Source organism: Oncorhynchus mykiss, chromosome 11 (assembly GCF_057628025.1).
Source record: "Oncorhynchus mykiss isolate SJ-2025 chromosome 11, ASM5762802v1, whole genome shotgun sequence".
Lineage (NCBI taxonomy): Eukaryota > Metazoa > Chordata > Actinopteri > Salmoniformes > Salmonidae > Oncorhynchus > Oncorhynchus mykiss.
In genome coordinates this window covers 62,031,961-62,052,175 of record NC_143032.1, presented here as the reverse complement: position 1 = coordinate 62,052,175, position 20,215 = coordinate 62,031,961, and the positions used below count along the sequence as shown (strand labels likewise).

The 20,215-nt window shown below is 42.5% G+C and overlaps 1 protein-coding gene across 10 annotated transcripts in view; it reads right to left on the bottom strand.

The window, feature by feature from the left end:
* The window catches only part of wscd2 (WSC domain sialate O sulfotransferase 2), a 158,610-nt gene that overhangs the window by 53,955 nt on the left and 84,440 nt on the right, over window positions 1–20,215 (bottom strand). For 7 of the 10 annotated variants that reach the window (XM_036935964.2, XM_021621664.3, XM_036935965.2 and 4 more), the window contains 2 exons: window positions 9,928–10,905; window positions 236–350 (listed from right to left, as the gene is read on the bottom strand). In XM_036935964.2, the coding sequence (XP_036791859.2) occupies window positions 236–350; window positions 9,928–10,324 (512 nt within the window). In that variant the 5' untranslated portion in view covers window positions 10,325–10,905. The remainder of the gene's footprint in view (window positions 1–235; window positions 351–9,927; window positions 10,906–20,215) is intronic. The other 3 variants (XM_090190805.1, XM_090190806.1, XM_090190807.1) reach the window with 1 other exon arrangement.

Sequence of the window (20,215 nt, the reverse complement as noted above, 5' to 3'; positions counted from 1 at the left end):
GATGAAAGAGGGAGAGGAGGAGGCCAGGGGAAACTGGAAAAACAGATGATGTGAAGAAAATATGGTATGAGGAGGAAAGAGGCAGGCAAAGAGAGAAACAGAAATAGAGAGAGAAAGAGAGAGAGAAAGCGATACAGTGAGAGAGAGAGTGAAAGAGTTCATCTCCACTCTGGTACACAACCTTTATTCCTCACTCCGATCCTGTGTTTGTGACTTTTTATATTCCCAGGCCTACCTTTCAGCACAGTTGTCCTGGCAACGGAAGACCGTCATTTTCTTGTAGTCAAAAAAGGACACTCCCCTGAGTGCTCTTTTCGCCGTGTTGTCTATATAGCAGCCGATGTAATTCGCTTTAAGAGAGAAGAACAAAACATTTCTCATAACAAATTTTTAAAAATGCACAATTTAAGCAGAGCAATATTATGGGAGATAAGGGGGAGAGGCAATAATACCGTTTTGGGTAGAACACAAAGAAAATTGCTTATCAATAAAAAGTTATTCCAAGTTATGTGAGTATAACATGCACTTTTACAGTAGTACATTTTCAATGGTAATTGCTTATAAATAGTCATATAAATAGTCATTATAGTTTTAACAGAAAAAAATTGTATAAACAATTCTGTTGAGACATTCTGTATATTAGTAGAAGAACTTTAAAGTCCAATCCAACATCATCATCCATCTGCTCCATTCAATGCAGACATATTGAGGGCAACGTTGCTGCTCAAGGAATCAACACCAGACGGGCATGTTTATTTATTTATATAGACACACAACCCCTTCTAGTGGCCTATTACTGCAACGGCACTCAATACACTTCCTGACTTATTCAAAGTGAGTAGATAGGGAGGAGGTAAGGCGGGGGGAGGGAGGAAAGGCTGGTAATGTCCTTCTGCAATGGGACTGGCTGATCCTCACCCTTCCTTCCTGCTCAAATAAAATAACATGTTATTGGCCACATACACATATTTAGCATGTTATTGTGGGTGTAGTGAAATGCTTGCATTCCTAGATCCAACAGTGCAGTAGTATCTAACAATTCACAACAATACACACAAATCGAAAGTAAAAGAATGGAATTAAAAATATATAAATATTAGATCGAGCAATGTCGGAATGGCAATGACTAAAATACAGTAGAATAGAATACAGTATATACATATGAGATGAGTAAAGCAGTATGTCAACATTATTAAAGTGACTAGCGTTCCATTATTAAAGTGACCAGTGATTCCAAGTCTATGTATATAGAGCAGCAGCCTCTAAGGTGCAAGGTTAAATAACCGGGTGGTAGCCGGCTAGTGATGGCTATTTAACAATCTGATGGGCTTGAGATAGAAGCTGTTTTTCAGTCTCTCGGTCCCAGGTTTGATGCACCTGCATTGACTTCGCCTTCTGGATGATAGCTGGGTGAACAGGCCATGGCTCGGGTGGTTGATGTCCTTGATCTTTTTGGCCTTTCTGTGGCATTGAATGCTGTAAGTGTCCTGGAGGGCAGATAGTTTGCCCCCGATGATGCGTTGGACAGAACACACCACCCTCTGGAGTGCTCTGCCTTGGTACAGTTGCCATACCAGGCAGTAATACAATCCAACAGGATGCTCTCAATTGTGCACCTGTAAAAGTTTGTGAGGGTTTTAGGGGACAAGACACATTTCTTCAGACTCCTGAGGTTGAAGAAATGTAGAGGTGCTGTTGCGTCTTCTTCACCACACTGTCTGTGGGGGGGGTCCCCTTTCAGATCGTCAGTGATGTGTACGCCAAGGAACTTGAAGCTTTCCACCTTCTCCTTCACCTTTTCCCGTCGATGTGGATAGGGGTGTGCTCCCTCTGCTGTTTCCTGAAGTCCACGTTCAGCTCCTTGGTTTTGTTGACGTTGAGTGAGAGGGTATTTTCCTGGCACCACACTTCTGGGCCCCTCACCTCCTCCCTGTAGGCCGTCTCGTTGTTGTTGATAATCAAGCCTACCACTGTGGTGTCGTCTGCAAACTTGATGATTGAGTTGGCAGCGTGCATGGCCACGCACTCATGGGTGAACAGGGAATACAGGCTGGGGCTGAGCACATACCCTTGTGGGGCCCCTGCGTTGAGGATCAGCGAAGTGGAGGTGTTGTTTCCTACCTTCACCACGTGGGTGCGGCCCGTCAGGAAGTCCAGGACCCAGTTTCACAGGGCGGGGTTCAGACCCGGGCGGTAAGCAAAGTGAAGTGGGTCTAGGGTAAGGTAGAAGTGATAGAAGAAGGTGTTTAGCTTGTCCGGACACATCGGTGTCCATGGCGTGGTTGGTTTTTGCCTTTGTTGTCCGCGTTTGTCTGTAGACCCTGCCACATACGTCTCGTATCTGAGCCGTTGAATTGCGACTTTGTCTCTGTACTGACGTTTTGCCTGTTTGATTGCCTTACACAGGGAATAACTACACTGTTTGTATTCGGCCATATTCCCAGTCACAATGGTTAAAAAACATTTAAAACGTTTTATTTAACCTTTATTTAAATGCGGTGGTTTGCGCATCCAGTTTTGCGCGAATGCTGCATTCTATCAACCGATTCTGGTTTGGATAGGTTTTCATAGTTACAGTGTGTACAACATCTCCTATACACTTCCTGATGAACTCAGTCACCATATCCATATATTTGTTGATGTTAATCTCAGAGACTGGAACTGGAACATATTCCAGTCTGCGTGATCAAAACAATCTTGAAGCATGGATTCCGATTGGTCAGACCAGCGTTGAATAGACCTTAGTACCGGTACTTCCTGTTTTAGTTTCTGCCTATAGGAAGGGAGGAGCAAAATAGAGTCGTGATCAGATTTGCCAAAGGAAGGGCGGGGGAGGGCCTTGTAGGCATTTCGAAAAGTTGAGTAGCAGTGGTCCAATGTTTTTGGACCACTGCTACTCAACATTTAAATTTGCCTCTATACTCCAGCATTTTGGATATGAGAAAATGTTTCATGTGATGCAACAGTAAAATACCAAAAGTATTTGGACAAATTCACTTACAGTGTATTAAAGTAGTCAAAAGTTTAGTATATTCCTAGCACGCAATGACTACATCAAGCTTGTGACTCTACAAACTTGGAGTTTGTTTTGGTTGTGTTTCGGATTATGTTGTGCCCAAGAGAAATGAGGGATAAATATTATGTCATTTTGGAGTCCCTTTATAGTAAATCAAATAGAATATGTTTCGGAAAACGTTTACATTAATGTGGATGCTGCCATAATTACGGATAATCATGAATGAATCGTGAATAATGAGTGAGAAAGTTACAAAGGCATAAATATCATACCTCCAAAAAAATGCCAACCTCACCTGTTATTGTAATGGTGAGAGGTTAGCATATCTTGGGGGTATAATATGTGTGCCTCTGTAACTTTCTCACTCATCATTATTTATCATTATCCATAATTATGTTAGCATCCACAGATGATGCAATCTCAATCACAATCCAGACTGCCCTTTCCCACCTGCACAAAAGGAACACCTATGTGAGAATGCTGTTCATTGACTACAGCTCAGCGTTCAACAACATTGTTTTTACACTGCTTCTCAAGTTCACCCAGTGCAAGCAGAGGCCCAGCACAAGGAGACCCTCGCACATACTACCAACAACTCCACAGCAATATTCTGGACAACATTCTTTGCCAGATACGAAACACGTTTCAAGACCACAAAAAAATGTATGTTTCTCTCCCTCCTGGACCCCCAGCACTTTCAGACCTACCTGGAAAAAATTCCCACAAACAGCCTTCTCCAGCTTAACAGAGAGTCACGGAACACTGTTCGACCTATCCAAGCTAAAAACAGAACTGACTGTAATGTATGCTATGACTGATTTTGAAGGGAAAAGTCCCTCTGATCTCCTTGATTTCCTTAAGCAGAAAAATCTGAATGAGGACATGGGGCAACTTTACACATTGGCATGTGTGACAGTGACTATCCCTGTGTCCACGGCTTCTGTCAAGCGGCCATTCTCGGCCTACTGGACAGACTCGGCTTTCAGCATTAGCCTCCATGTTGATAGAAAATGACTTATTGGTGGAACTAAAACGCACAGATAGACTGTACAACAGAGCCATTGAAGTCTTCTTGAGGAAAGAAAGGAGGATGGATTTTGTGTTCAAATAATCAGTCTTTGGTGTGTAGGCATACAATGCATTTGATTTTTTATTAAATGTGTAGGTATGTTTCGCATTTTATTTCATTAATATTAAATAGCCTATATATTAACAAAATAAAATGGCAAATAGCCTATGTTGCAAATTATTTGTTTTCTTTATTTTATTTTCAGTGAATAGTTATGTCTTTATCATCACGGTGAAACTTTGGGTGCGACGCAACACCTGGTTATACTGCATTTCTGTCTAAATATATAGTGTCCAGAGCCATGGCATCATAATGATGGTAATAAGAGGTGGATTAATTCGGGTGGGACTGTGTAGGGCCTCACTGAAGGCCCAGGTCCCAGGCCCACGGCACGCCACTGCGTGGGGGCTATTCGATGCTAATGCAGAATGCCACAGGATGTTTTTGTGCTGGTCAAGGGCAGCCAAGTCTGGAGTGAACCAAGGGCTATGTCTGTTCTTAGTTCTTCTTGAATGGGGCATGCTTATTTAAGATGGAGAGGAAAGCGAGAGGTCGAGTGGAAAGGCCTGCTCGCTGAAGTGTTTAAGGGAGTGTTTGACAGTTTGACAGTGATGGGGGCTGTGGTCGCTGAGATCTTGGTTGAAGACAGCAGAGGTGCATTTAGAGGGCACGTTGATCAGGATGATATCTAAGAGGGTGCCCATGGTTACGGATTTAGGGTTGTACCTGGTAGGTTCCTTGATGATTTGTGTGAGATTGAGGGCATCCAGCTTAGATTGTAGGACAGCCAGGGTGTTAAGCATATCCCAGTTTAGGTCACCTAACAGTACGAGCTCTGAAGATAGATGGGGGGCGATCAATTCACATATGGTGTCCAGGGCACAACCGCGGGCCGAGGGGGATCTATAACAAGCAGCAACGGTGAGAGACTTGTTTCTAGAAAGGTGGATTTTTAACAGTAGAAGCTAGAATTGTTTGGGCACAGACCTGGATAGTCTGACTGAACTCTGCAGGCTATCGCAGCAGTAGATTGCAACTCCACCCCCTTTGGCAGTTCTACCTTCTCGGAAAAAGTTATAGTTAGGTGTGGAAATTTCCTAAGCCAGGATTCAGAGTGGAGTGTGCTAAATCAGTGAATAAAACAAACTTAGGGATGAGGCTTCTAATGTTAACATGCATGAAACCATGCTTTTATGGTTATAGAAGTCAACAAATGAGAGTGCCTGGAGAATGGGAGTGATGCTGGGGGCTGCAGGGCCTGGGTTAACCTCTACATCACCAGAGGAACTAAGGAGGAGTAGGATAAGAGTACGGTTAAAGGCTAAAATAACTGGTTGTCTAGTGCATTCGGGGCAGAGAGTAAAAGAAGCAGGTTTCTGGGCGCGGAAGAATGGATTCAAGGCATGATGTACAAACAAGGGTATGTTAGGATGTGAGTACAGTGGAGGTAAACCTAGGCATTGAGTAATGATGAAAGAGGTTTTGTCTCTAGAGGCACCATTTAAGCCAGGTGCGGTCACCACATGTGTGGGGGGTGGAACATAAGGGCTAGCTAAGGCATATTGAGCTTGGCTGGAGGCTCTACAGAGAAAGAAGACAAAAATTACTAGGCATATTGACATTAGGGAGAGGCATGTGTAGCCGAGTGATCATAGGGTCCAGTGAGTAGCTAGGCGAGTTGGAGGCACGGCGATTCAGAGAGCTAGCAGGCCAGGGCTAGCAGCAGGCTAGCAGATGGGCCTCAGGGCGACTTTGCAACTGGAGAGCCTGTTGAAACACCCTCGGACGGTTACGTCGGCAGACCAGTCGTGATGGATCGGTGGGGCTCCATGTCGGCAGCAAAGGGTTCAGGCCAATACCAGAAGAGGTATTGAAGCCCAGGAATTATCTGATGGATCTCTTCAGTTGGGAGATGGGAGATGGGCCTAGTTCGAGGCTAGCTCCAGGCTAACTGCTGCTTGCGTCGGGACAGAGACGTTAGACAGGAGTAGCCAACCGGATAGCAGCTAGCTAGCTGTGGTGATCCGGAGTAAAGGTTCAGAGCTTGCAGTAGGAATCCGGAGATGTGGTAGAGAAAAGCAGTCCGATATGCTCTGGGTAGATATCGCGCTGTGCAGGCTGGCAGGAGATGCCCGGGCTGAGGCTGGCAGTCCAAGATAACGGTGATGACCGCTAGCATTGGCTAACTGACTACTAGCTAGTAGCTAGTTAGCTGGCTAGCTGCTGAAGGGGGTTCCGGTTCAAAAGTGTAAAAATAGCAGATCCATACCACATTGGATGAGGCGGGTTGCAGGAGAGTATGTTCAGCCGTAGATAAGAAAATGAGATTCAAAATAATAAAAATATATACGAAGAAAAACAATATTTACAAGGGACGGGACAAGACAATCAAAACAGACAACCCACTGCTACGCCATCTTGGACTAGTGGAGCATCTGGAGTATCAGCATTTGTGGGTTCGATTACAGGCTAAAAATGGCCAGAAACAAAGTACTTTCTTCTGAAACTTGTCAGTCTATTCTTGTTCTGAGAAATGAAGGCTATTCCATGTGAAAAATTGCCAAGAAACTGAAAATCTCGTACAACGATGCGTGAGCCAATCCGTTGTGTTGTGACAAGGTAGGGTGGTATACTGAATGTAGGGGTGGTATACCTATTTGGTAAAAGACCAAGTCCATATTATGGCAAGAACATCCGACCTTGATTGGGAGTCCCATAGAGCGGCGCACAATTGTCCCAGCGTCATCCAGGTTTGACTGGGGTAGGCCGTCATTGTAAATAAGAATTTGTCCTTAACTGACTTGTCTAGGTCAAATTAAGGTTAAATAAAAAAATACAAATAAAAAAACAGCTCAAATAAGCAGAGAGAAATGACTGTCCATCGTTACTTTAAGACATGAAGGTCAATCAATTTGGAAAATTTCAAAAACCTGTGCAGTTGCACCTGAAATTGCAGCCCAAATAAATGCTTCACCGAGTTCAAGTAAAGGACACATCATTTCTCAACATGAACTGTTCAGAGGAGACTACGTTAATCAGGCCTTCATTTAATGTAAAAAATAAATAATTTATCCTTTATTTTACCAGGTAAGTTGACTGAGAACACGTTCTCATTTGCAGCAACGACCTGGGGAATAGTTACAGGGGAGAGGAGGGGGATGAATGAGCCAATTGTAAACTGTGGATTATTAGGTGACATGGTGGATTTGCTGCAAAGAAACCACTACTAAAGGACACCAATAAGAAGACGAGACTTGCCTGGGTCAAGAAACACAAGCAATGGACAATAGAACAGTTGAAATTTGTCCTTTGGTCTGAAATCTGTGCTTTAGATGATCTGCTTCTCTGAGTTTGACTCACAGCTTATTGTCTCCACTCTCGTATCATGTTATTATCTGATCATATAATCTTGTTATATGTACAGTAATGCTCTGGCCTCATGAGGGATGTTAACACATAGCATTCATCTGTACTGGATAACAACAATACACTTGCTGGACTATTCCTTTAAACAGGGTAGATGAGGAGGTTGGATACAGGGGACGACAGTATTTGCTTCAAGTTTATTTCAGACAGTGTGTGTGTTTTCTCTGTGTGTGTGCATGTGTGCGCATGCATGCATGTGTCTATAGTGGGGAGCAGGTTGGGTGTGGATGCTCTTGAAGAGAACATGACAAGGGCCTGGCATTGTGGGACAGAAGAGTCATGGATGAAAGGGAGCTGCGCTGCTTTGAAACCACTAATCACGACGGCAGGTAGCCTAGCTCTTAGAGGGTTGTGCCAGTAACAGAAAGGCCGCTAGTTCTAATCCAATGTGAATAATCTGTCAATGTGCCATTGAGCAAGACATTTAAAGCTAATTGCTCCAGGGTCGCCATTGATAATGGCTGAGCTTGTTTGTGACCCCACTCTCCGAGTGTGTCTCAGGGGGAGTTGCAATATGCTACAAAGCACATTTCCAATTCACACATGCGTATAATACACACTTGTACATGAGTGAAATAGGACAAATATAAGCACCCACCAAATTAGTATTATTATTATACATACTACGTAGAGATCTTTTAATCCGTAGCTCTATTACATGTACTACATAAAGCATGTTTGTGCTTCTCTCCATCCGAATGCCACAAAAACAATCACTGTGCAAATCAATCCCAATCAGGAAGTGCTTGTGCTTGTAATACATATTTCTCTAATGCATATTCTTACTATAAGTAGCTAGTTATCCTCGTACTACGAAGAATAATATTATATTTCTATGACTATACAGTTAACTGCTGTCCTCTGTTATAAATTCTACTATATACTTTATTTTCCAGTATGGGAAGTATAAAGATCAATGTGGAGGATAACATGATTAGATGTGAGCGAATCAGGGCACTGTGCTGTGCTGCGCTGTGCTGTGCACTCCTGACACTGCCAGCTGTTCACAGCAGCCAGCCATGCGGAGTCCCAGGCTAAATGAATCCTCATCACTTTACTGGAGCTCAAGCCAGTTCTTTTTGGGAAAGGTTAATTGCCATGGACATGCAATATAAGGCCAATGAAAACAAGCTGTGCAGGATTTTACCAAAGATCTATACTTAGAAACCTTCTGTTGGGAGTTGGAACCCTTCAAACATCAGACCGGATTAGCCTAGTGGGCAGGTATGGAGACAATCCTCAAATCATTGTAATTTTTTATTTTAATTGTATTTTTAGATTTTGTGTTTTGGTTCCAAGTCACTTGTCTGTGGCATCTGGGTACCTAGTAAATACAGTGCCTTGCGAAAGTATTCGGCCCCCTTGAACTTTGCGACCTTTTGCCACATTTCAGGCTTCAAACATAAAGATATAAAACTGTATTTTTTTGTGAAGAATCAACAACAAGTGGGACACAATCATGAAGTGGAACGACATTTATTGGATATTTCAAACTTTTTTAACAAATCAAAAACTGAAAAATTGGGCGTGCAAAATTATTCAGCCCCCTTAAGTTAATACTTTGTAGCGCCATCTAATTTTGCACGCCCAATTTTTCAGTTTTGGATTTGTTAAAAAAGTTTGAAATATTCAATAAATGTCGTTCCACTTCATGATTGTGTCCCACTTGTTGTTGATTCTTCACAAAAAAAAGACAGTTTTATATCTTTATGTTTGAAGTCTGAAATGTGGCAAAAGGTCGCAAAGTTCAAGGGGGCCGAATACTTTCGCAAGGCACTGTATATACAATGTCACACAGGGTGTTGCTAGGGATAGCTCTATGATATGGGTAAACGTATTTGGGGAAAACCTGCTATCACTGTGAGATGAATCTGTACGTTCTGAATATCCCCCAAAATAACCATGTTCATGGCCTGCTGGTGGGTATTGCCTGACTGTGGCTAAGGAGGACCAGGGTGGGTGGGACCACTGAACTAACTAAGCCTCTGGTTCCAGATCTCCCTGGGAGAGAGAGAGAGGAGTCACTCTGTTCACACAGGCTCTTCATCTCTCTGGAGAGGCATCACCTGAAGTGCCAATTGCCTCTTAAATATACAATCACAATATCCAAGCACATTAACCTTGAGTGTGAATGTGTATGTGCCTATCCACACGTGTCTGTGTGTATCATGGAATATCTTTCATAATGAACAGCGAATACTCAAGGTGAAACTTAGGTATGAGAGTCACTAAAATTGACAGTTTATTTCTTCAGGCTGTTTATTTCTTCAGGCTATCTATAAAACAAATTAACTGTAGTCAAGTGGTGTTTTTAAGTGAAACTGATTGTTATGTGTAAAATCAAGTTAAGAGTCCCAACAGTACAAACCATCTAGGTACTATCCAACTAGTACATCTCGACAAACTGTTAACTCACCCCGTCCGTCGTCCAGATCTTTGGCTTTGCGTCCTTTGAGGGCGCGGTTCCAGCTGCTTGTGTAGTCTCCTCCCCGGGCCCTCCAATCATGGCTGTCCTTCCCAACAGCTCCTTTCATCCATGGAGGGCCGTACCTCCTCGGGGTGGGTCTGCGGTTCTCCTTGAACACCCTTCCCATCATCCCTACCCGCCGGCCATTTGAGGAGGGCACCCTGTTCCCCATCTCAGAAGCCACCAGGGGGTCCCGGCCCCCATTGGCCCCTGTGGAGTTGTCCCCTACGAAGCCAGAGTGCAGGAACACCAGGCTCCCGGCTGTCAGGTAGAGGAGGATGAAGGAGAAGAAGCGCACAGGTTTCCTCCGGAAGTAGCGCTGAATCTTCAGCAAAGGCCTAGCCATGCTGGCTCTACCTGCCGCTCAGTCACAACGTCCCAGAGAGACACAACCATAAAACTGCAGGACAACAACCCTAAAGCTTCTGAGAGGTCCAATCAAACAGCAGAGAGAGTCACAATATAAAATCTTAATCCAATTCTGGGAAGGGACAAATAATGACCTATCAGGCTAAAACATACAACAAAGGTGTGTTGTGCTCCTGAGTGTGTGTGTGTATGAGATCTCTGCATGAGGTCTGTCCACACTCCTCGTGGAGGTGTGTGGGTGTGTGTGGAGCTGGAGAGTGTGTCTCCAGTGTGTGTCTCTTTACGTTCCCACTGAGAGAGCATCAGGAGGACAGAGAGCTGACCGTAGCGCCATGGCAGGAAAGGTGAGTGGCTCAGACTGAAAGACAATCACCGAAGCAGCATTACTTCTCTCTCGCTATCGACCTCTGGCTTGTGCCTTCCCGGCTCCACAGAGGCCCTTTCCCCCGCTGTGCAGATGGAAGAGGCTTTAATTCACTCTCTGAGCTGAGATCCTTGTGCCTTTGTGTGTCCATCCATTCACCGTGACGGTCTGTGAAGGAGGTCGAGGCTCGCCATCTGAAAGTATAATAAGACACATTAATCCTCTCTGTGGGCTCCTACAACACACACACCACCTCCCCACCTCCTCAGCAACACTCAACCATCATGCACCAGAAGGTAAAGAAAAAAACAAAATCTTAACACAATCAAGGCAGAAGCAGTAGCAAACAGCACATTAGGGTGAATGAAAATCCTTGGGCTGTGGTTGTTGTTTTCTTCAGTTCATAAACCCAATGTGGGTGGTCCTCTGTTCAAACCAGCTCTGAGCTCTACAGGCTTCTTTATCTCTGCTAAATGAAGTTGGAATGGGAACATTGGAAGGGGAAGGGAAACAAGAGTTCTACCCTGTGGCATCTCCACTGGTTCTATTTCTGTTAATCAAGGTGTTTCAGTAGGTAATAAAAAACGGCCAACAATAGAGTCTAGCAGTATAGGTAACATCCTCTTCGTTATGGATGGTATGAGTTGCTGAATTGGAGAAAACATTTGATTGTCATTATTCTTTCTGTTTCAGTGGTCTCAGATCAGGATCTGGCTACATTCTTTGTCTTAAATTAAAATAACTTGGAGTTGATTTCCTGGTGTGTTTATTTATTTATTTAATTTATTATTCTTTTTCCCAGAAAACTTGGGGGGCCAAATAAAACCATGTGAGGGACAAATTTGGCCCACGGGCCGCCTGTTGGGGAACCCTGCTGTAGCGGCTGAGTGCCCACTCCCCAGGTCCTCTATCCCTGTGAAAGGCCTCTCTGTTCTGTTCTGTCCAGGGCCACAGCGGCACTTGGCTGGGAGGGGATTCACACCGAGGTGGTAACAGAACACCGTCCAGAGGCCCATGGAATTTTTCAGAACCCCCATGGTGACACTCGCCCCCGTGCCTTGCTGTCTGGTTCAAGACAAATCAACAAAGCACCTGTGTCACCTGAAACCCCCAGCAACCCCGAACAACCCAATCTCCCTGTCTGCATTACCCCCGTGGTGGTCTGGGTACGATCCAGGACCGCCCTGGGGGAGTGGATCACATCCAGGTGTGGATAGAAACCACAAGATTAATACCAGCAATGTGTCCTATTACCTTTTTTGTGCATAACCTTCGACCAGGGCCCATTAGGTTCAAAAGTAGTGCAGTATAGGGAATAGGGAGCTATTTGGGATGCACACCAGGCACCTCTGGGTTATTATGAGTGGGACTCTTCTGAGCTCTGTATTTCTGTAAGCTAATGAGGACTGAGAGGAACCAAGAACAGTCCATATGTTAGTTTGTTGACATGGACTTTATTTAGCTTACAGCTATCACTTACTCAGATATTAATCTATGGTATCAAGATAGATCATGAATCAGCTCAGGTCAAATTAAGTTTAGACACACACACGTCCCAACTCTCTCCACACAGTATGAATGATAGTTCCTCAGTGAGAAGGCAGGGACTGGTTGTGTTTGACTGAAACATTTGGGTGATGAGGTTAGTGAAATGTGAGTACATGGTCGAATTGAAGTGCAGGCTATGTCATGCTATTGTCCTTATAAGGCATGTGTTTACACCCAATGGTTTGTGGAATGAAGGTGTAGAGGTCCGAGCAGGTTTTCAGGGGGGGGTATCTTAAAACTGGGAGCACGTCTGCTCAGATAAATGGACCTCTTGTCATGCCTGATATTGTCTTTTCATCACTGCAGCTTACAGACTCAGGCCTTAATAAAACGTCTCTGTCTGTCTGTCGCAGGAGCATCGATGTCAACATTGGAGTGTTACTATGGAGGGAATACTTGTCCAAAGGCCGGCAACATTGCAGAATTCAGTCGTTTCGTCTTACCGTTTAAAGGCAGTGTACAGTATGCCGGTTCGTACCTAATACATTCTCCATTCAGATTGCAAAGGCATCTATTTCCTCCTTATCGCGATTGAATGGCAAAGACTAAATATAAATTGGGAAAATATGCACACTTACTTTCTTAAACACCATTTTACACCACCATGCTAGAGTGGTTTAAGCCTAGGAATGCTAGTCCCGGATGTTGCGTATTGCGTTTAGCCATTCAGGTTGCAGCAGTCTGTTGTTTACCCCTGGCTGAACATGGGGCGCAACTTTCACAAACTTGCACCATTGAGAGCATTCTGTCGGGCTGCATCACCACCTGACACGGCAACTGCACCGCACGCAACCACATGACTCTCCAGAGAGTGGTTCGGTCAGCCCAACTCATCACTGAGGGCACACTGCCTGCCCTCCAGGACATCTACAGCACCCGGTGTCATAGGAAGTTCAAGAAGATCATCAAGGACCTCAGCCACCCGAGTCACGGCCTGTTCACCCTGCTACCATCTAGCAGACGGAGACAGTACGTACAGGTGTATCAAAGCCAGGACCGAGACACTGAAAAACTGTCTCTATCTCTGGACCATCAGACTGAACATCCATCAGTAGCCGGCTATCGCCCGGTAATCTGCCCGGCACCTTAGAGACTGCTGCCTCATGTATATACAGAGACATTGAACACTGGTCACTTTAACAATGTTTACATATTGTTTTTTTACCCACTTTATATGTATTTACTATATTTTAGTCATGACCCATGGCTCATCCTATATAACTATTGCTGTACACACCTTTTCTATTCATGTACTCTCCATACTGTCTATACACACCATTTATGTATATATTTATATTCCGGACTCTGACATTGCTCTGACATATTTCTTATATTTTTGTGATTATGTGTGTATTGTTATTGTATTGATAGATATTGCTGTACTGTTGGAGCTAGAAACCTATGCAATTCGCTGCAACTGCAAATCTGTGTACGCAACCAGTAAACTTTGATTTGATTTGAAATGGTAAAAATAGGATAGGTTTAGCCAATATTATGACTTTGTGGCTGTAGTAACTAGTGACGATGAAGTGTCATTAAACGGTTAACCAGCAAATTCTGGACTGTATCACAAACTGAACAGGGAAGTGAAACATTTAAAATGCTTTTACTGGACTGTTGAAGGACCGATATTGCTGGCTTTTAATCTCACTCCTTTTTTAATTTACCAGCTATACACGGCTCACTGCTTTTAAACAATGGACACACATTTTTGAAAGATTGGACAACTGCTTTTAAAGTATTGACAATTGATGTTGAAGATTGGCTTATTACTGCTGTCGATTGATTTGAAGAGGTGATTATCATGACGGCAACAATTCCTGAACCTTGTGAGCAAACAGTTGAGACCAGAGGAGGCTGGTGGGATGAGCTATAGGAGGATGGGCTCATTGTAATGGCTGGAATGAAATAAATGGATTGGTATCAAACACACATATGTTTGACTTTGTTCCATTTATACTATTCCAGCAATTGCAATGAGCCCATCCTCCTATAGCTCATCCCACCAGCCTCCTCTGGTTGAGACATATTTACTGTTCCCTGTTTTTTTGTGCCACAGGACCATTTGAAAGAGCCGGATCTGGGCTCTATCTACTAGAAGGAGCAGGAGTAAAAGAAGGATTTGAGTGGTCTGCGTAGGCTGCCTGATTTCACCCACAATTTAAAGCATGAGGAACAATTTTTCCCTTTTGTGGAATTGATTTCACCCTAACCCCTTTATATGGGTGGCCTACAGAATTTTTTATACATTTTCCAAACGACCTACTTTTTTATTAAATCTTGCCTCCTTGTGTTTCATGGTTATTCTGGTTCCCAACTGGTCACTACAACTTTTACATTTGACTTTACTGTGATTGTTTTCTATTAAAAATGGTCCAAAAGAAACAAAAATAAATTCTTAGCAAAGGGAAATTTCTCAAGCAATAATTTACTTTAGTTTAGTATATACTTTAGTTTAGTATATTAGGATCCCCATTAGCTACTGCACATGCAGCAGCTACTCTTCCTGGGGTCCACATAAAACATACAATACATGACAAAGTACGGAACATGAATAAAATAAATACAAATTTAAATAAAATAAGACAACAAAAATACTATTTACACACTATTGATATATACATAGTCATTCTTATATACAGTACAGTTAAAGTAGATCATTAGAAAGAGGAGAGGTGCTGTGATAGTAGTTAATAGTTATTTAATAGTTCTTTAAAGCTAAACTTGCTTTTTGCTTGAGTAACCTCTGGTGGCAGAGCATTCCACAATGACATGGCTCTATACATAACTGAGTGACGCATTAAATCTGTTTTTGGTTTGGGTACCATGAAGAAACCCATAGTGGCGTGTCTGGTGGGGTATGTACAGTGGGGAGAACAAGTATTTGATACACAGCCGATTTTGCAGGTTTTCCTACTTACAAAGCATGTAGAGGTCTGTAATTTTTATCATAGGTACACTTCAACTGTGAGAGACAGAATCTCAAACAAAAATACAGAAAATCACATTGTATGATTTTTAAGTAATTAATTTGCATTTTATTGCATGACATAAGTATTTGATCACCTACCAACCAGTAAGAATTCCGGCTCTCACAGACCTGTTAGTTTTTCTTTAAGAAGCCCTCCTGTTCTCCACTCATTACCTGTATTAACTGCACCTGTTTGAACTCGTTACCTGTATAAAAGACACCTTTCCACACACTCAATCAAACAGACTCCAACCTCTCCACAATGGCAAGGACCAGAGAGCTGTGTAAGGACATCAGGGATAAAATTGTAGACCTGCACAAGGCTGGGATGGGCTTGTGCACACAGCCACACAGGAAACGTATGATCTCTGTAATTGCAAACAAAGGTTTCTGTACCAAATATTAAGTTCTGCTTTTCTGATGTATCAAATACGTATGTCATGCAATAAAATGCAAATTAACTACTTAAAAATCATACAATGTGATTTTCTGGATTTTTGTTTTAGATTCCGTCTCTCACAGTTGAAGTGTACCTATGATAAGAATTACAGACCTCTACATGCTTTGTAAGTAAGAAACACTGCCAATTTTGCAGGTTATCAAATACTTGTTCTCCCCACTGTATATCTGTTTGAAGTGTATTGGTCTATTAAGTCATTTATCACCTTGTGATGTCACCAGGCAGTCCAAAACTCCATCCCACCAAAACAGCCTGAAATTTCAGGGGGTCTTTTCAAACCGCTCTTACACTAAAAGGGCATTATCATAATTTTCACAATTACACAGTATTAATCCAACCTCTTAGTGTGGAAGTACAGTATATATAAAACACATAGCAAATCATGTTTTTGATCGCACTGGGGCTTTAAGGGTACTGGTGCTCCAAACCTCCACCAGGTGCCGTAGTCGCGTACTTTATGGCACACACACAGACACACAGACAATCACCCCATTAATCATTTATAAGCATGTAATGGAAAAAATGTAACCCTAAACTTCAAACTTCACTTTATAAGAGCATTTCTAAATTTGCAAGGTCAAATGATTTTATTAGGAGTGGTCACTGACTTCAAAAGTAGACATTGAAAGAGATTTTGGATGGCTTCGACAGTAGGCTCTATTTGAACAAACCTAACACAATGTTAAATCTTAGTGCTGGCAGTAGTGTTATATGTTCGGGGGTGTGATAGAAATATATTTGCTATTTTCAGAAATGTAATTATTGGCACAGTAGCTGGCAGTGGTGCAAAAGGGATGGGTTTTTATTAATAAACATGTAGAAGCTTGGCCCCTCACTGGCCAATCAGAACGTGCTCCATAGCTAAATATGTGTTTTGTGTATTTATGGCCTTTTATTTATTGCACTGTCATCAACTTCAATTAGAATGTTAGTCCATTATAGACTAGTTCGTTAAATAGCCTGCCCCACATTTTACAGTCCACACGGTTCTAATTGTATTGCTTCATTATGAAAATACATTGTTAAATGTAGGCTATAACATTCGCACTGATATAGGGGTTAGGCCTGTAAATTGCAGTCTGTCTAATACAGTTACAGGCACCACAATTGCTGGATAAAGATCCAATATAAAGGAAAGGGGGAATGTCCACTCACCATTGTACTGCTCACAGATGTAAACATCATGGAACCATCTTACAGATCATATTTGCCCTTCTCCAGAAATAGCAGACGAAATTGCAATGCATTCGAGCAATGTACTTTCTCACCATAAACCCATGGATGTTGAGTCTTTCTAATAAGTTAGATTTTTTATTAAATTAAATGAAAAACAACCAATCTGCTTTACTAACAACAATATTTCTAAATAGGATTGAGTCAGAAGCATTATATCATCAATCCAGTGGAGGCTGTTGAGGGGAGGACGGCTCATAATAATGTCTGGAATAGAGCAAATGGAATGGCATCAAAACATGTTTGATGTATTTGATACCCTTCCATGAATTCCGCTCCAGCCATTACCACGAGCCGGTCTCCCCAATTACCGCCTGTGCATAAATCACTTCTCTTTTTCCATGGTACTGTGTGCACATGTACTGCAGGCCTCAATGTCTTTATGTATACAAAATACTAGACTCCTGTCAATTGTATCGCTGCCGATGTGCGAGGTGAATAAAACAATGAATCTGCTGTTGATATGGCATTAAACGATGGGATAGTTTGGAGGAACACACTTTTCTATTAATTGGATGAGGGGCGCTCTTTAAAAATGATTGTTTTCTATTAAAATGGTCCAAAAGAAACAAAAATAGATTCTTAGCAAAGAGAAATTGGATAGCCTACTCTGAAACAGGCAAAATGAAGTATAAGGTATGGGAATAATGAAAAAATACAGGCTGTATCACATCTGACCATGATTGGGAGTCCCATGGGGTGGCGCACAACTGGCCCAGCATCGTCCGGGTTTTGCAGGGGTAGGCCGTCATTGTAAATAAGAATTTGTTCTTAACCGACTTGCCTAGTTAAATAAAGGTTCAATTAAATAAAATACATTTTAAATAGCATGAGGGCAAAAAACCCAAACAAATATTGTTTTTATCCCGCTAAAGGCTAGAGCCCGCCCTGGCTGCGCTTCTCCTCTCAAAATCCATGCCATTATCAACTACGTTACCTTTTTCTGGGTCTTAAAACTTCCCATTAGCGCTGCATGAAATTGTCACTTTTGGACTTGTTTTTAAGGACACACCAAAAATATTGCAACCCCTCCCACCTCAGGGCAAGTGATCTGATGTTAGACAGATAAATTGTCGGGCCTGGCATTAGGGCTGGAAAATGCCAGTGCGCCAGTTTTTACATGACGAAACTGCAAACTAAGGTGCGTTTGACACTTGCGCCTCCTTAGCGCCAGCCGAAAGTAGAGCCCAGTGAGACAGAAGAGATAGGAGGGGGTAGAGAGCGACAGGTGTCCTCATTCTGTTTACAATTACAATGGTTATATGAGCTACAAGAGGCCCTTGTTGCTGCACTCTCTGAACCTCCTTCAGTATTATCCAGAAATGATTGAGAAAAATGGAAGCATGACTTTTTGTGGAGAGCAGTTGAGGAGGTTAAGGGAGGAGAGAGGGGAGGGTGGTAGTGGTGAGAGTGGCGAATCTGTCAGCCAAGTCATTGCTGAGCCATCAGTCATACAGGACAGGCGCTAGCCCTCTGATTGGCCATTAATTCACATTCATATTAAATGAGCCAGCAAATATTTAATCAGAGCGGATTCTTGGAGGAGAAATGTCAGAGTTAATCGTTGAGCTCAGCGCGTGCAGTGGACCATGGCGCTGCAGGACACTCCCTAAATATATTTCATATCTGCCCTGGGACTCATTGAGCACTAGGCACAGAGCCATCCTGCAGCGTGGCGGTAGTCCCCTCCCTCTGTGACACCTCACTCAGGGAACAAATCTACTGGGACCACCTGCCCTGAACACCTGCCTGTCTGTCCTACCCAGTCCTACTCAGTCCTACTTTGCCGGCTTTCTGACAGCTCTGTCACAACCTATTATATATCTTCCCCATATGACACTTAGGGACAGTATTGGGTTTTAGAGACAGGATTGGGTTTTAGAGACATTGTATTGGGTTTTAGAGACAGGATTGGGTTTTAGGGACATTGTATTGGGTTTTAGAGACATTGTATTGGGTTTTAGAGACATTGTATTGGGTTTTATAGACAGGATTGGGTTTTAGAGACATTGTATTGGGTTTTAGAGACAGGATTGGGTTTTAGAGAAAGTGCATTGGGTTTTAGAGACAGTATTGGGTTTTAGAGACATTGTATTGGGTTTTAGAGACAGGATTGGGTTTTAGAGACATTGGGTTTTAGAGACATGATTGGGTTTTAGAGAAAGTGCATTGGGTTTTAGAGACAGTATTGGGTTTTAGAGACATTGTATTGGGTTTTAGAGACATGATTGGGTTTTAGAGAAAGTGCATTGGGTTTTAGAGACAGGATTGGGTTTTAGAGACAATGTATTGGGTTTTAGAGACATTGTATTGGGTTTTAGAGAAAGGATTGGGTTTTAGAGACAGGATTGGGTTTTAGAGACATTGTATTGGGTTTTAGAGACAGGATTGGGTTTTAGAGAAAGTGCATTGGGTTTTAGAGACAGTATTGGGTTTTAGAGACATTGTTTTGGATTTTAGAGACAGGATTGGGTTTTAGAGAAAGTGCATTGGGTTTTAGAGACAGGACTGAGTTTTAGAGACAATGTATTGGGTTTTAGAGACATTGTATTGGGTTTTAGAGACAGGATTGGGTTTTAGGGACATTGTATTGGGTTTTAGAGACATTGTATTGGGTTTTATAGACAGGATTGGGTTTTAGAGACATTGTATTGGGTTTTAGAGACAGGATTGGGTTTTAGAGAAAGTGCATTGGGTTTTAGAGACAGTATTGGGTTTTAGAGACATTGTATTGGGTTTTAGAGACAGGAATAGGTTTTAGAGAAAGTGCATTGGGTTTTAGAGACATGATTGGGTTTTAGAGACAGTATTGGGTTTTAGAGACATTGTATTGGGTTTTATAGACAGGATTGGGTTTTAGAGAAAGTGCATTGGGTTTTAGAGACAGGATTCGGTTTTAGAGACAATGTATTGGGTTTTAGAGACATTGTATTGGGTTTTAGAGAAAGGATTGGGTTTTAGAGACAGGATTGAGTTTTAGAGACATTGTATTGGGTTTTAGAGACAGGATTGGGTTTTAGAGACATTGTATTGGGTTTTAGAGACAGGATTGGGTTTTAGAGAAAGTGCATTGGGTTTTAGAGACAGTATTGGGTTTTAGAGACATTGTATTGGGTTTTAGAGACAGGATTGGGTTTTAGAGAAAGTGCATTGGGTTTTAGAGACAGTATTGGGGTTTAGAGACATTGTATTGGGTTTTAGAGACAGGATTGGGTTTTAGAGAAAGTGCATTGGGTTTTAGAGACAGGATTGGGTTTTAGAGACAATGTATTGGGTTTTAGAGACATTGTAT